The sequence below is a fragment of the Sinocyclocheilus grahami genome, unplaced genomic scaffold (genome assembly GCF_001515645.1).
Source record: "Sinocyclocheilus grahami isolate Dianchi unplaced genomic scaffold, SAMN03320097.WGS_v1.1 scaffold354.1, whole genome shotgun sequence".
In the NCBI taxonomy this organism is placed as follows: domain Eukaryota; kingdom Metazoa; phylum Chordata; class Actinopteri; order Cypriniformes; family Cyprinidae; genus Sinocyclocheilus; species Sinocyclocheilus grahami.
This window is the reverse complement of record NW_015505533.1, coordinates 39,354-56,889: the sequence shown is the minus strand read 5'-3', so window position 1 is coordinate 56,889 and position 17,536 is coordinate 39,354. Positions and strand designations below refer to the sequence as shown.

Genomic DNA, 17,536 nt, shown 5'->3' with positions numbered 1-17,536 from the left:
CGTCTAGTTGCAAATTGTAATCCAAGAGATTCTGTGTACTGTTTTTTGGTCCAATTAGTAATATCTCTGTCTTATCCGAATTTAATAGGAGAAAATTATTTGTCATCCATTCTTTTACATTTTTAACACACTCCGTTAGCTTAGATAATTTAGAAGTTTCATCTGGTCTTGTTGAGATATATAGTTGAGTATCATCGGCATAACAGGGGAAACTAATCCCGAATTTTCTAATAATATTACCAAGGGGCAACATGTATATAACATGTATATTGAAAATAGCAGAGGACCTAGCACAGATCCTTGTGGCACTCCATATTTTACTGGTGATAATTGAGATGACTCCCCATTTAAATGAACAAGGTGGTAGCGATCGGACAGGTAGGATCTAAACCATCTTAAAGCCTGCCCTTGAATATCTGTATAGTTTTGTAATCGATCTATGAGTATGTCATGATCTATAGTATCGAATGCAGCACTAAGGTCAAGTAAAACTAGCAATGAGACACAGCCTTGATCTGATGCAAGAAGCAAGTCATTTGTAATTTTAACAAGTGCAGTTTCTGTGCTATGGTGGGGCCTGAAGCCTGACTGAAATTCTTCATAGAGATAATTTTTTTGCAGGAAGGAGCACAATTGAGCAGACAAACTTTTTCTAAAATTTTAGACATAAACAGAAGATTTGACATGGGTCTGTAATTTGCCAGTTCACTAGGATCTAGTTGTGATTTCTTAATAAGAGGCTTAATAACCACCAGCTTGAATGGTTTTGGGACGTGACCTAAAGATAACGACGAGTTAATAATATTGAGAAGCGGTTCTTCTGCTACAGGTAACAACTCTTTTAGTAATTTAGTGGGTACAGGATCTAACAGGCATGTTGTTGGTTTAAATGCAGTGATAAGTTTATTTAGCTCTTCCTGTCATATGTCATATGATTGATAAGGATAGTAAACGGATGTTGGGCTCCCTCCAGCCAATGTCTCCATTCTTCTAAAGGAGTAGCTCTCTGTTCCTGATGTCATTTTTTCTTTCCACCAGGGTTAGTTTCCTGGAGAAGGTGGCGCATTAATTGAGCTTTGGTGGTGTCCCCTGCTGCTATCCCTGTTGAAAAAACCAGCATATGCTGGTTAGGTATGTTTTGAAGCATGGCTACTGGTTTGAGCTGGTTTAAGCTGGTCCTTAGCTGGTTTAAGCTGGTCAAGTGCTGGTCCTGAGCAGTTGCTTAGGACCAGCACATGGCCAGCACTTGACCAGCTTAAACTAGCTCAAACCAGCAGCCATGCTTCAAAACATACTTAACCAGCATACAGTGTCGTGAAAAGGTTTTTGTCCCCTTCCTGTTGTTTTTATTTTTTGCATATTTGTCACACTTAAAAGGGGTCCTATTATTCTTTTTCACTTTTTAAATTTTAGTCAGTGTGTAGTGTGTATGTTTGGGCATAAAAAAGATCTAGAAAGTTACAAATCTCAAAGTCCACTCCAAAGGGAGATATTTAGTTTTTAAAAAATTCATTTTCAAGAACTACAGCAAACGGCTCGTTTGGACTACAGCGTTTGGTTTCCGGGCTTTGTGATATCACAAAGCGGCTCATTAGAGTGAAAAGGTTTTTGCCCCCTTCCTGTTTTTTTCAATTTTTTGCGTATTTGTCACACTTAAAAGATTCAGATCATCAAACCAATTTTAATATTACGCGTAAATACAAAATGTAGTTTTTAAATGATAATTTCATTTATTAAGGGAAAAAAGCTGTCCAAACCTACCTGGCCCTACGTGAAAAATTAATTGCCCCCTCCTGTTAAATCATGAAAGAACTGTGATTAACCACATTATATTAGAAAGCTGAGTTAAATTTCACTAGCCACACCCAGGCCTGATTACTGCCAGACCTGTTGAATCAAGAAATCACTTAAATAGAACCTGTCTGACAAAGTGAAGCATGCTTAAATAGCAACACATTATGCTGCGATCTAAAGAAATTCAAGAACAGATGAGAAACAAAATAGTTGACCTGTATCAGTCTGGAAAGGGTTATTAAAGCCATTTCTAAGGCTTTGGGACATGATCAGAGCCATTATCCACAAATGGAGAAAACTTGGAACAGTGGTGAACCTTCCCAGGAGTGGCCGGCCTACCAAAATTACTCCAAGAGCGCAACGACGACTCAGCCATGATGTCTTAAAAGAACCCAGAACAACATCTAAAGAACTGCAGGACTCACTTGCCTTGATTAAGGTATGTGTTCATGATTCAACAATAAGAAAGGGACTGGACAAAAATGGCATCCATGGGAGAGTTCCAAGGCAAAAGCCACTGCTGACCAAAAAGAACACAAAGCCTCGTCTCACATTTGTAAAAAAAAAAATCTTGATTATCCCCAAGACTTTTGGGCAAATATTCTGTGGACTGATGCGGCAAAAGTTGAACTTTTTGGAAGGTGTGTGTCCCGTTACATCTGACATAAAACCAACACAGCATTTCATAAAAAGAACATCATACCAACAGTCAAATATGGTGGTGGTGGTAGTGGGATGGTCTGGGGCTGCTTTGCAGCTTCAGGACCTGGATGACTCGCCATAATTGATGGAACCATGAATTCTGCACTCTATCAGAAAATCCTGAAGGAGAATGTCCGGCCGTCAGTTTGTGACCTGCCAGGCAGGTTTGGACAGCTTTTTTCCCTTAATAAATTAAATCATTATTTCAAAACTGCATTTTATATTTACCTGGGTTATCTTTGTGTAATATTAAAATTAGTTTGATGATCTGAATCATTCAAGTGTGACAAATATGCAAAAAATAAAAAAACAGGAAGGGGTCAAAAACCTTTTCACAGCACTGTGTGCTGTTTTTTTCAAAAGGGATGACAGGACTGCTCCGACTCCTGTTTTTGAAGCATCAGTAAATGACACTTTTTTTTCTGGATCAGGGTAGATTAGGAGCAGAGTGGCTTTTTAAATGCATTGTATGGCTAGAGTGGTGGCTGGAGTCTAGAACAGAGACTTGGGCCTGCCTTTCAGAATATTGGTGAGTAGATGAGTGATGGAACTGGAGTTGTGGATGAATCGACAGTAGAAGTTAGGGAAACCAAGGAATGAGGAGGATAAGGGGAAGTGGATAGCAGAATTTCACAGTGATCCTGTTAAGTTCCTGTTATTCTATGCAGGGGAAGTTGAAGTATGGATGTAATCTTGCTGAAGAGCCTCCTCAATATATTCCTCTACAGCCTTCTATTAGGGATGGAGAGTGGGTATATTTTGCCATGGGGCACTGGCTCACCTGGAATGAAGTCAATGGCACTGTCCCATGGTTGGTGAGGTGGCAACTGTGTGGCTTGTTTCAGGCTGAAAACATCACTGAAGTGGGCATAGCATTCAGGAATAACTGTCAGATCTTTTCTCCAAAGGACTTTCAATAGATGTGAGGGAGGACCTTGGAAGGAGGTGAGGTTGCTTGGGAAAGTTCAGAAAAGCAGGAAAGGAAAGTCATCACCCCACTTCAGGACTTCACCAGTAGACCAGGAGATCACAGGACTGTGCTATATCAGCCATGGGTGCCCTAAAATGATGCCAGTGTTGGAATTCTCCAGAACCAGGAAATGGATAGATTCCACATGAAGTACAGTAGGTGGACAAACAGAACATGCTTTTTAACTCCGTGGGCACCACCGCGCCTGCAAAATGTATTTGCAGCTTTTGACCGCTGAGTGGCACTTTAACCACAAGTTATCAAGCGAACGCTTCAAAGCACATTTTTACAAATAGCCGTCAGCTTTGCCTCACCGATGTGTTACATTTGACGGCTGCAGTCGGTGGAAAATGAAAGAAAAACACTGTAGTTAAAATATTTCATATTCACCGATGCAAATTTAGTAATTATGAAGTTATGTGCGTTTCTCATTTAGAGCAAATTCAAGCAGGATAAATGTCAAGTCTATGAGCTTGTGCTTACATTTACGCTAAGCTAAGTATTACACCATATTTTAGATTTGAAACATTTAAAAGATGTGCAGCATTATTTATATAATATGAATCGTGTTATATTACCTTAAAGAAATGGTGGTTTACTTTACATCGGAGCATTAAAAGTGGTAGCCTATTTCAGTAGGCTAGGCTACATACATGGATTAATATGCTAAATGTCAATATTTTCACATTACTTAATATTTGTCACAAATACATTTTTAATTTATATTTTAAAATTCCTTTAATAAAACAGCATGCATTTTGTCACGCACATACTTTATTTGTTACCTGTCCTTTATTTTAACAGAGAACTAGGCTACGTGGGAAAAAGATATCTGTTCACTAATTAAGAAAGTGTTGCGTATTTTATGAATTCTTTCCTTTATTTTAGTAAAACATGAGGCACTGTATAATTTCGCTCCCGTTATTTAAGCCTAACTAAAACAAATAAATTAAACTTTGCACGATTTAGCTAAATCATTGAAACTGAAAAGGGACGGATTAATAAAACGTCCTCTGTTTAAACTCAAGTTCTCTCATTATAGCTATGCTGATGACTGATAGCCTACTGTATAGGTCTGTACTGCTGTGATCTGTTTCAGGTTTTCTGTATCATCATAATATTTTAGAAATGAATTCATTCTAATAACATTTTAGAAATTGCATTCTCAACGAGAACATTGCAGAAATTTAGCCCAAGTCTACATTTGCTGTGTGGGTCAGAAATGCACAGACGGACTGAAGGACAAATCGTCAAAAGTGCAGAGTGCAAGATTTGGTTGTTTGGTGTGCATGCTGCTGAGTGCAATGTTCAAGAGATGTGCTGAGAGGTTACATCATTTATTCTTACTTGTCTACATATTTTTTTCTTCATTACAATCTTGTTTGGTTTTATTTTGTATCATTGCATGTAAAAAATTATTTACTTTCTTATGCATATGCAAAATGTGAAACTGCAATCTTATTCGCAGTCTATAACATTTTATAATTATTTGTACAATAATATTTAAATTAACCTGTTTGTATCTTTATTATTTAATGCATAAGCGATTTATTAAAACAATTTTATGAGAGTCATTAAAACAAGTTTATGACTGCAACATCTGTTTAATCTTGATCAAGAACACTACGATCAACGAATTGGAGGGGCATCGCCCGTCAGATCATTTTAAAATGTCTAATAGCCTTCAATTTACAGGTTATAACTGCTTTTGGCTCGGATGTAGACTTGTGAAGATTTATTTTAATGCAGATACCATATTGTAGCATTAACCTAAAATAAATGTGCTAAATTACTATTCCTATTCAGGTGTTTGTGCGGAATAGTATTAATGTGCATGCATGACAGGGAGGATCACTTGAATTTTTTCTTCAACGTGACCGGTGTCTGAAGCATACATCTAAACATGACAATAACATTGGCCGGCAACACCCTATCGCGTCATCACCAGGCTTGACCATAGTATAAAAGGGCGCCGAGAGAAAATGTCATCCACTTCTTCGTCTGAAGCTTACGTCCGAAGCATGGCAAGGAAACTAGAGGACGCAGTGTCTCGTTCCCTTCTCAGGGAACCATGGTTACATGCATAACCTGAGATGTTCCCTTCCGAGGGCTTTCCGAACTGCGTCCTCTAGAGGTCGCTGTGGGGAATGATATACCCATGCCGCCATGCTGAGGGGAGTGCATGCCAGAAACCATGGTGAGCACTAAGTACCAACTCTACCATAGCCACGGGAGTTGCCCCTAGGATGCCTTGACGGCTGTCAGTGACATTATCCCCTTCGGCCAAGGGCCTGAGCTGCATACCCTAAACAACTTACCTGATAAGGGCTGGGCTGGGAAGCCCGAGCCTAGGGCAGAACTCAAAGGCTTGGAATCAGAAGAAAGAGATTCCTTTGAGGGGATACGGCCAGATGTCTAAAAAACCAAAAGGAAAAAAAACTACTGGTTTCTTAGTGTAAAATGAACATGCTCTATCTAAAAGAAACATAAGCCAGCGAACTACAGAATACAGACATCTGTATTAATAATTTTATATATTATATAAAAAATAAAATAAAATACAGCAATCCGGGATTTTAACCTGTGTCGCTGAAATCGCAGACTAACCTTCTACCACTGGACTGTGGATTAACTTGATATACCAACTTCCCTTTTCCATTGCGTGTGCACGCAAGACAGATGCGCTCTTCATTCATCTCACTTCGCAATAATAAACATAAGAGCGGCATCATGCAGGTAATTCTTGTGTGTTTCTTATGGTGTTCAAATGCTGATCTTATATAGGCCTAATATATATACAGGTATGTATATTTTTCATAATGAACTTAACTGCCAGTGAGCATGCTGCTTTTTGATGCTGATTTTGATGAATAGCCTACAGCAAAACTGTCAAATGGCACTGATGATAATAGCAGAGTTTATTTTTCAACCTCACATAAAAATGATTAATGGAACAAAAATTAGGGCTGCACGATTAATCAAAATTAAATCGAAATGAAATCACAAAGGTGATAGATAAATCGCGATTAGGAAGAATCTGCGATTGTCATGCGTATCTTTCAGTGAAGCACGGTTCTGTGATCAGCAGTAAATCTCCATCCGAAGGCCAGAGGGCACTCTCGCGCAGAAATTTCAAATACGCCCCGCAGAAGAAATCAGGAAATCCCTATAGCAGTAGCTGAATAAACAGAAGATTTAACTGCTTTCATTGATTCAGGGTGACTAATAAACACACGACTACGACAATATATGGTTTATCTAATTTTGTCTTATTATAATTTTTATTATAATAAAGTATATCTATAATGCAATGCTAATCGACATTGTCTTTATCACTGCTTAGAATACTATGGAATATATTGTGTGCCTTATTCTGTGTAAGAAGCCACATCATCTCACAAAAGGATTTACTTCAAACACTCGACTGATGTTATGAAGTGAGTTTGGAGTAAAAACATGTTATTAAATGTGATATTTTCACGTGCTTTCAGATGGAGCAGCATTTACTACACAGAGCCGTAGTTCACTGAGAAGCTACGCAAACAGCTGTCATTATCGCAGAACAATTTCTTCGATTTCATAATCGCACACGATTAAATCATCTGTGACAATGAACACGATATTGTGTAGCTTGTCAGTGAACTATGGCTCTGTGTAGTAAATGCTGCTCCATCCGAAAGCACGTGATGGAGGTTTACTACTGATTACAGAACCAGCTTTACAATTAAGATGCGCATGACAATCGCATTCGATTAATCCTGCAGCCCTAACAAAAACAGCTTTTTTAAGTCATTTCTTAAATATGAACCAAAGCGCGATCATACATTAACGTCTTACAATCATTATTAGCCCTTCATGGGTTCAGTATTCGATGTATTCTCTAGCTTATTGTGAATATAAACCATCAGTTTTGGACACTGCAAAGCTAAACTGCACCTGATTTTAGAGCTTTGCATTTCAGCCCAAGCTCAACGGGTCCCTGTTCACGCAGACCGAGATGGCAATCCAAGCGCATCCTGTTTGTTTTCTCTATTTTACAAAAGAACAACGTTTTGTTGATATTGTGAGTGCACTAGTGATGCGCGGATGGCGGTAATATCCGCGGATCGGGTGGGTCGGGTAATTAAAAAATGCATTCTGATTATTTGCTGGTGGGTAAAATAAATCATTAATGATGCAAGTATTAACTACATTTTCTAAATTATGAACGTGTTTTAAATAGGCTACAGAAATGACGGCGTACTTCAAGTTGTTTCCACTGATATGAAGAACAAAATGAAGTGATCACACTGGCGCCTCCATGCATTAAGAACGCTTCAGCTTCCACTCGCCGCACAAACGCTTAGATATACTCCTAATCTTTTCACTTCTCACTTTTATCTAGGTTAAATGTTTAAACTAACATTGTAATATGCTTTATGTGAATTATATCTATATATTTTATTTTAAGCAAGTTGTGATGATTTGAGAAGGCTAAATTGATCAAACGTGATCAACTCAGCTGTCTGCCGCTATCCGCTTGGTCGTCACAAAAAAAAAACTTCAATTTAACAAACAAAAAATTGTTCCAAACTTTTTCTAAATTAATTAATAATGAATTATAAATATAAGAAATATAACTTTGCAATTAAACACAAAACTGAACTATTTTAATGGCTGCAACTGCAGCTGAGTAATTAGGAAATGAGAGAGAGAGGAAAAAAGGCACGGGCTCCAGTCGGACTCGCACCGAGAATACTGGCCAAGGGCCGGCTAGGGCCTAGGTTTGAGGCCCGTGCAGGGCCCTACCTGATTTCTGCATTTAGAAATGAATGTTGTGAATCAGGGGTTGTTTTCTAATTAAATGACAAAATTCTTAAGTTGTATTGTGTTGTCAAATTCATTTTTAATTTTTTACATTTTACGGACTCCCCCAATCTCCTGCATGCCCAAACTCTGTACCATATTACTATCAGTATTATTATTATTATTTTTTAAAATGTTTAATTATTATTTAAACACATTTTAATTAATACTAACGATAAGATTTATCTAACGATAAAAATTATCAATTTCTTAATTCATGGACATCATTTTCTGCGTCTCATGGGCTCTGTATACGGGAATAAATGTTAAAAAAGGACAGATAACGAATAAGTATGTGTGACCTGCTGAAATGCATCAGCGAATTATTAAATGTAAGTTTCAAGCCTTTCATAATTTGTGACATTAATGTGACTATAGTGCCAAAATATGTGTTAGAACTAGGCCTAGCCTATAACACTCAACTATAAGCCAACTTTTCAATCATTTGATTTTTTATGGCATAATGCACACCTCTTTAAATGTAATCTAAACATTCCAAGTTCATATCCTAATTTTGTTAGGATTTCTAGGCGTTTTCCATGTCGCAGTTTTAGCCTATTAATCTTGATTTCTCACAACTTATTTTGTTCAAGGTTGTTGTTTTTTTTGGTGTGAGTCAAAGTAAATTGCGACGCGAATAGAGCCTCATGAACGTGCAGCCTTGTACAGGGGACCAACGGCCAAGGTCAGGATTTTTCGTTCAAAAAATTCCATTAGCCTGATTGAAATGAAAGCCCCTTAATACAACATAAGGAAATTGTGTAGTTTTAATGGTTTTCATAATGACCGTTTTTCATAATGTTTCATAACCATAACATGCAGTAAGAGCATCTGTGTAAATTTAATTATTTTTATTTTTGATGCGTTAGATTTAAATTAACCCTCACTGTAAATTTGCAAATGATTTTAGGATATTATAATGTTATTGTTGTTTTATTTTGTTATTTGATCTCTGTTTACAAAATAAAATATAATTCCAGTCAGTTTGCAAACTGTCTCTTTGCGCTACCTAGCGGTAGTTTTGTGAACGACTTTAACACGCGACTGACTTGCAGTTAACGCCGTGGCCCTGTGGCTGTAGTAGTCATTTTGGTTGTACACTGATATTTTTAGCACATTACTAGCATATTTTAACATATTGATAGTATAATTTAATTTGTTGCTAGGATGTCGCGCTGCTAGCATGTCTAAACTGCTAATGTTGCTAGCATGTTTTAGCACATTGCTAGAATTTAGATAGTATATTTTAGTAGATTGCTAGAGTTTTTAATTGTCTTCTTTAAGAAAATCATAAGCCTGATCAAGTTGAAATTATATAACTCACTAAGTCATAAAAGGCTGAAGGTCTGTTGCAAATTATTATTATGCTGGCTTCCTCAAACAAGTAAATAATATTTACATAATAGTGGAGCTGGGTTGTGAAGGAATGCAGAACAAATTGCCACAAGAGTAAGGTAAGCAGCTTTTAAAGCCTATATCTTTAAACAATATTACACAGGCTAGAGTTCTGTTCTTTTGAATATTAGCATGACTGTTATTTGGCCATAATCACAGCTGTGCTGATATCCAGAACAATAGCACAGTTCTATGTATGATATTGTCTTGAAAACATTGCTTCAATAAAGTTAATATTGAGTACCTTACATTTTGGAAACCATATTGCTAGTTACTGTGTCTATTTGCAAATGAAAACAGTTCCAAAGCCACAGCAAAGTCATCCTTTGCGATTCTCAGAATAAGTCTTTCAACCCAGCATGAATCAGTGTTTATGAATGAATGGGTTGAGTGAAATATTTATTGATTTACATTTTTGATTATTGAATGAATATTTGTATTTGTCCCTCTTTTTTTTGCATTTTAAGACTCATGTTATGTAATGTGTTTCTGTTCCTATTGTTTCCCTCTTCACTTCCTTTGTTCAGTTCCTGTCCCCGTTTGCCTTGCTGCCTTGTTTGTTACCATAGCAACCCTTATTATTTACCATGCCAACTTATCACCTACACCTCATCATTCCTGGTTAACCTATGTGTATATATACCCCTGTGTTTCAGTTGTGTTTTGTCAGTTCTTGTTTACTGTATGTGTTTTGTCTTCTGATTGTTGTCCTGGTTCCTGTCTGTGGTTTGTCCACAGTTGTTTCAAGTTTGGATTATCTGTGTTGGTGTTTCAAATTAAACTGTGCTTGCTCTGTCTCGTCCCTGTATACGTTACAGTGTTCCTACTGTCAATCTTTGCCTGTATCAACCCTCTACATTGCGAGTAAATCACTCGCATATGCGACTAAATCTTACTCTGGGCGACTAAATAATATCTAACATTAGCCATTGGCTAATAAATTCTTAGATTTTACATGCCAGTATGTGTGTGAGAGGCGTTCAACACAGATTTGCACTCGATAAACACGCTGACTGAGCGTTTGAGGTTAAAAAGTGTATAACTATCTGTATATAAAAACAATCGAAGTCTATGTAATGTCCCCATTTAGATAGCTAAGTAAACGCGTGTGTGTGTGTAAAGTAGTATATCAATGGCGAGTAAACAAAAAAAATTACTAGCCAATGGCGATTATATTGCCAAGGTGTGCGTAGTAGAGGGTTGTGTATTATGATGCCGTTTTTGCTTTCACCCAATAAACTCAATGCTGCAAATGTATCACACTCTAGTCGTAAGCTACTTCTATGTTACAGTGTGGAACATGCAAACACAGAGAAGCAACGTGATAAAAACAATTTCCTAGTGCTATTAGACTAAGCATCAGCCCTTTTGGCATTCTGCTCAGTCAATCATATTCAACACACACACATATATCACATATTTTGTTAATAAAGAGTTCAACTTGTATTGACCCAAAAACATTCATTTGAGAATCATCATAATGATACAAAGCAAGGAGTTTCTGGTCTCTTACTGTAGATGGCAATGATGATCTTTTTCCAGAGGATGGCCGAGAAATGTCTATAAAAAAAATAAAGGCAAGGTGAAAAGAGGAGAAAAAAGAGAGATAGGTTTCTGTAAGAAAATCTGTGTAGTGTCATTTGGAAAATCTGCCTCACAACATGGGTTGTTTTATTTTCTGATGGTGGGCCTGAATGCTTAAATCCATATAAATATGACCAATCTCTCTCCCTCTCTTTCTCTCTCTACTTTCACATACATACAAGAATACCTTCAGCTCTCTGCCACTCACACACATAGACACACACATTTTCTCTCATTATATCTCACTTTATGCAACACGTACACAAGCAGTGAGTCACCAAGCACATAAGCATGAGATGGAGGGGGAGGAAAATCTTCTCAACCTGCCACATCTGATTTTTAGCCAACTAAGAAAAAAGAAAACAGACATGCACATCTGCATGCACATTAATTCCTGAATTTTAATTGTAGAATTGTAATTTAAATCTGATCTTTTAATGCAGCAGAACAAAACTGGAAAACATTTATATGCTATATATGCGTTTTTGTAACATATTTTTTTTGCAGATTTGTTGTAACAATAACAATGAGTGAAAAATGTAATGGGGTCTGAATACTTTCCGTACCCACTAGTCTGTGAATATATATACAGTATATATATATTCACAGACTAGCGTTTCCCCTGGATTCTTTATCAGCTATTATCAGCTATCACTATCAAATTATTATTTGGCAACCCAGCGCTGGGTAAATATTGGACAGAACACATGCTGGGTTATTTTGACCCAGCTGGTTGGGTTCAATGTTTTTACCTAACAAGCTGGGTTATTTTATTTAAGTCAACTATTGTTTAAAAAATTATTATATTGCTGGCTTAAAATGGACTGGAAATGAAAAAAAAAAAAACAATTACAAGAGGCAACAGCAATAACCAAAAGATGAACATTTATTATTAAGTAAGAACACATTTGAACACAATTTAATTTATTTGGGTGAATACAGCATAGTTTACAATATTACATACATTTAAACTCATTTAATAAGCATTTTAGACATAAAAATGTAACATTCAAAAGTAGCATTTTAATTTAAGTGTATTTAACCGTTCTCTGTAATCAATTATTACCGAAATAGTGCTTATTCTCGTGACGGTGTGTCGATGAAATCTGAGCCGGTGAAGGGCTGCTGTTCGTGGGGGAACTGCAAACTTCAGACCGCCGCCTCGCATTTCTCTCGTAGCTGAAAGATGTCATGACCAGTGGCGTAACTACAGGTAGTGCAGCCACACTGGGGCCCGTTCGGCGTGGGGGCCCGCAGCACACACAGGCTCCTCGTGACGAAGTTACTATATTAATATAAATAGAAATATTAAAGGAGACATATTATGCCCCTTTTTTACAATATGTAATACAAGTCTCTGGTGTCCCCAGAATGTGTCTGTAAAGTTTCAGCTCAAAATACCCCACTGATCATTTATTATATCCTTTTGAAAATGCCTATTTTGAGTGGAAGCACAAACAGGCTGTTTTTCGGGCCTGTCTCTTTAAATGCAAATGAGCTGCTGCTCCCCGACCCCTTTTCCAGAATAGAGCTGCGCCATTACAGCTCGTATCTGCTAAAACATCTGTTTGGGTTCTGATTATCATGTTTATCGCGCTGAAATCATGCGTTTTAAACCATATGAGTTTAAACTTCTGATATACGGTTTTCTGAGAGCACACATCTGAAGCACACGCACAGAAAGCAGCTGTCACAGCATGTGAGTACTAAACGAAGTTCTCTTTCACACACAAGTTTACGTTAAAAACACACAAGTTACAAAAACAAAAAAAGTTGGTTATGTCTGTGAAGGTAAACAGCTGGGAAATAAATTGCATATTTATTTTAGATCTGTATGGCAGCAGCAATATACAGTAAATAAATCAATAAATGCACTGCTCTGTTGTCTCTGAGGCTGGGACTCTAAACAGTGTTCTGTGCTCGTCTGTGCAGCCAAAGACAGAACTGTTAGCATGCTTTGCTCAAACTTTCGCAATGGCATTAGAACTGGTACGAAAACACAATAACGGTGCCGTGGGTGGAAACTTACAGATTAAGGGGCGGTAATATTATAATGAGATCCCTTTGTGACGTCACTAGGGGAGCAAAATCAGACTTGCTAATTTTTTCAGACGCTTGCAGAAAAAGGCGTCCCAAAACAAAGTTACTGGCTTAATCTTTTTGACGTTTCCTTGGTTGGTAGATGCATTATGCTGATTATAGCACTTAAAACCTGGAAAAGTCAGACTTTCATGATATGTCACCTTTAATAATACAATATAATTAAAGCCGATAACCTTCACAGCAGTGAATAAATATATCAATTGTCATTAATTTTTATGCTATTTAATTGTCTAGTGGTAGAACTTTTGTCAAGCATTTCTGAGGTTTCAGGTTCTAATCCACCCTCGAATAGTTTTTTTTTTCTCATTAAAACCAAAGCGGTGTTCATCAGTGATTGTATATCAAGAGCAAGGTTTGTGTGCATTTTGTTTTGTGCTTTTACCAGAATGAAGTGCTCAGTCGTCTGTGTGAAGACTGCGCATTGTGCACGAGTGCCAAGAGAGAACTGATAACAGTGGCAACGAGCACACTCCATAACTCATTTCAGCAATAGAGCGCCTGTTATTTAACACAGACTAACGAATTTCTAATCGAATGGAGATGTTTCTTTCTTTTAGGTACATCTGTGCATGCCGCGGGATGTTGCAAAAAGTGGTGGGGTCGTGCTCTCTTGCGTCTTGCCTCTCAGAGAGGAATACGGTTGCCGTGATTCCTGCGTGTGTGTGTGTGTTACAGAGGAGGCTCCTGTACCGCCTCCTCCGCACCACCAGAGGGAACCGTCTCCCGAATATTAGTCATTCCCATTCGGACTCCAATTCCCATCATCCCTTATGCCTGGGACTGATTAATCATCCACACCTGCACCTCATATACACACACACACACACACACATATAAACCACTCACACACACAGACTCTCTGCGAAGTCTTGATTTGCCTTGGCTGTCATTTCCGAGCGTTATACCCGTGTTTGATTATCTGTGCATCTGTTCTTGGACTGTTTCCCATTACTCTGATTTTTATCTGCCTGCTCCGACTTGGATTGTTTCCCCTGAACTCTGATTGCTTGCCGCCTGCCCCGATCTCTCGCCTGGTACTCGACTCTGTCTCAGCCTTGTCTCTGCTGTTCTACCTTGCCGGTATTTGACCCTGTATTGTCTGACTATTCTAATAAAAGCTGCAAATGGATCCACACGCTTCTGACTTGTCACAACAGCGTGTGTGGTGGAGAGAGATGCACGCAAAGAGAACTGTTCAATTTAATATAAGAAACAGATAAGATACTGATTTTAATTGGTCTAAATTAAGTAGGTTAGGCACAAATTTGCTTATATAGGTTCCCTTCATGAGCGCTGTGTGTTTGTATGTGCTTCATAACCGTGCACCCAGGGGGCCTGTCGTAATAGCCTGCACTAGGGCCCGTCATTACTAAGTTACGCCACTGGCCGTGACTGACTCTATAACCTGCCCATAAACAAACAGTACTGAGATTAGAGAACATATTTTAACATCAAATTAAATTAAACTCAGTATTATAATGAATAAAATAGAATAAAATTATAATGAATAAAAACTAATGTTGTGCCAGGCAAAAGGTGTTTCCATCATGTGAAACGACCTCTGCTGACGCAGCTGACTGACATCTTGTCTTTATGCTGGGCTGCATAAAATAATACAATTTACAGCACAGCAAAGACTTTATAAATGAAATAAAATGTATACAAACCTTTATTTCGCTGAAGAAGTGCACCAAATCTATAGAGGACTCAAAAAGCCTGTGATCTCATTGTAAATCAGCAGCTAGGTTATTTCGACGGAGACAGGTTTAACCCAGTGGTTGGGTAGAAAAAATAACCCAGCATTAAAAATGACTCCGCAGCTTAGTTACAGAAAAACCACCCAGCACCTGGGTAAAAATATTTAAAAATAACCCAATAAATTGACCCAACAAGCTGAACCTAGCATTTGGGTTAAAAAAAAAAGAACCCAGCATGTTTTGATGAGATTGAGAACAAATTTAATTTGGGATTTTTATTTTATTTCTTCAAGCATTTCTAAGATTATCAGATTAATTGATTAAATGATTACTGAGTAAAATGTAAGTGAAATTCTGTAAAGCAACAGTAAATAAAACACAGAATGCTACCTCTCATTGAGAATTTTAATGTGTAAACTGACACTACCACCTAGTGTTAAGAGTTAAGAGTCCATACATGCACTGCAAAATTTTGTTAAATTTGCAACAAAAATGCTAACATGCAGATATAGCACAATGCAGCTAACCTGTTCTGCCGGGTTCAATATGTGCCGTGGAGCTATTCTTGTTCAGGCCTTTGTGGAACTGCTGTCTGGAAGGAGGAGAGGCTCTGGGCTTACGCCTTAGCTGTAGACTGGACCACTGATATGTATGATGCCTCTGGTACCTCAGTGCAAAATTTGGGCGCCGTATAAAACGCTGTTCCTCCATAGTCCTGAAAAACCTGAAACTAAAGAATATGATAAATGTATCATAACACATTTAAGAAACTGATCAAGCAATATGATAACAAATCAGAACTAGAGAACTGTTATATGCAGGTACGTCTGACCAGGCATGTAAATAAATAGCCTTTACAAACCCCTCAATAAATTGACCTATTTAATTGAAATAACCAGATCCAATTAGGGGTCAAATTAGTCATCCTCACAAGGTCTAGTCATTTTGAAACTGATGTAAATTGAGGTTGCTAACAGTTTTATTCACGATTTCTTTTTTCACTGGTGGGTGCTCGGCACTTCGTACTTCGTGCCAATGTTCACATCGTTGCTGAGACGCGGGCCTGTCTTAGGCTTCTCCATCAATTTTTGTTTGTTTTTGTTTTAGACATCCATCAATTATGGTGATGAAAAAGATTTGCCACGCTGGTGGAAACAACACGAGACCTTGACTGTCAAGACCTCGGCGCGGACGGTGTTTAGTGTCCCGCCAGCAGCAGCGTACCTTCAGCGCAGCTGGAAGAGTTCCACTTTCAAGCACACACAGTAGGATAAGGCTTGCTGCAAAGCCCCAGCAAAAGTAATTACCATGAATGTGTCGGGGGGAAATAGTAAGGAGTGTTTTCTGAGTCAGTGTAGTGGGTAACATTTTTTAAATTGACTCAACAAATAGTTTTTTACAGTGTACAGTTCAAATAGAAATACAATACTAATGGTTCAGTTATTAATGGTTTTTACATGCTTGTCACGGGCATTTAAACATTACTGTAGTGTTTATATTGTGTTATTAAGGTCAAAGGATTATTGAAATTTTAGTCTGGTGAACACTACTAAGAACACAAAACAGTGTTACTGTCGGTTCACTCTGAGCAGAATCAGTATTTTAACATTTCTGTTCCTGTGTTCCTTCTATATTAACGTTCCGTAACCAGTTTAATTAAAACAAATACCAGTTAATAACGTTTAAACATTTTTTTTGTCTAGTTTATAATAACAATAAAGCATTTTCTTTATTCAAAAAAGCAGTGGCGTTCCGTCCATATAAGCTGCGATTGCTCCGCATACCCAGGCCATTTAAGATAATAAATTCACAGAATTATTCATACAAACATGATTATAAGTGAATCCCTTGTCATTTGAAATTTAACTTCAAGAGATTTTCTTTAAATGTACTAGTTGCGGCAGCTTCCGGGCGAGCGGATTCTCCACAGCTTTCTCGTCTCCGCTCTATCGCTGTGACTCGTCAGGATTGTAGTGCATTCTCAGTGATTTGCTGGTCTGATTTAATGCGCGAGGTAAGCTGTCCGCGAAGCGCTCGCCCAAGCAGAACAATTTGCTGTTACTGCCAGATCTCGATTACTGAAAATCACATTGTGTTTGATGCAAAACCAACTCAACTAAATCAAAAGAAAAAAAATGCTGTAACTGTATATTTTTATGTTTTCTCAAGCAAAGCAAATTTTAAAAGTCCACTAACTGGTAAATTAAAAAAAAAAGTTTATAAAAAAGTGGGCTATATAAAATTTTTAAAATAACAAACATCAGGAAAAGAAAGAAACATAAATCTTCTGAACATTTTGAACATTAAGGTGTTATTGTTCCTTTTTTTCTGCATATGCTCGTTTCACTTAAAGTCTTTCTCTGATTTTATTGTTGTTTGACAGGTTGCAACGTTACAAGGCAATATTTTAAAGATATTATTATTTTGGGTATTTTGCATGGTCTGT

At 37.6% G+C, this 17,536-nt stretch overlaps 1 protein-coding gene across 1 annotated transcript in view; it reads right to left on the bottom strand.

The window, feature by feature from the left end:
• The window catches only part of LOC107548730 (periphilin-1-like), a 75,351-nt gene that overhangs the window by 35,814 nt on the left and 22,001 nt on the right, over positions 1–17,536 (bottom strand). Inside the window, exons 2-3 of the mRNA XM_016229531.1 lie at positions 15,618–15,820; positions 11,220–11,266 (exon numbers count right to left, since the gene is read on the bottom strand). Of these exons, the coding sequence (XP_016085017.1) occupies positions 11,220–11,266; positions 15,618–15,801 (231 nt within the window). The 5' untranslated portion in view covers positions 15,802–15,820. The remainder of the gene's footprint in view (positions 1–11,219; positions 11,267–15,617; positions 15,821–17,536) is intronic.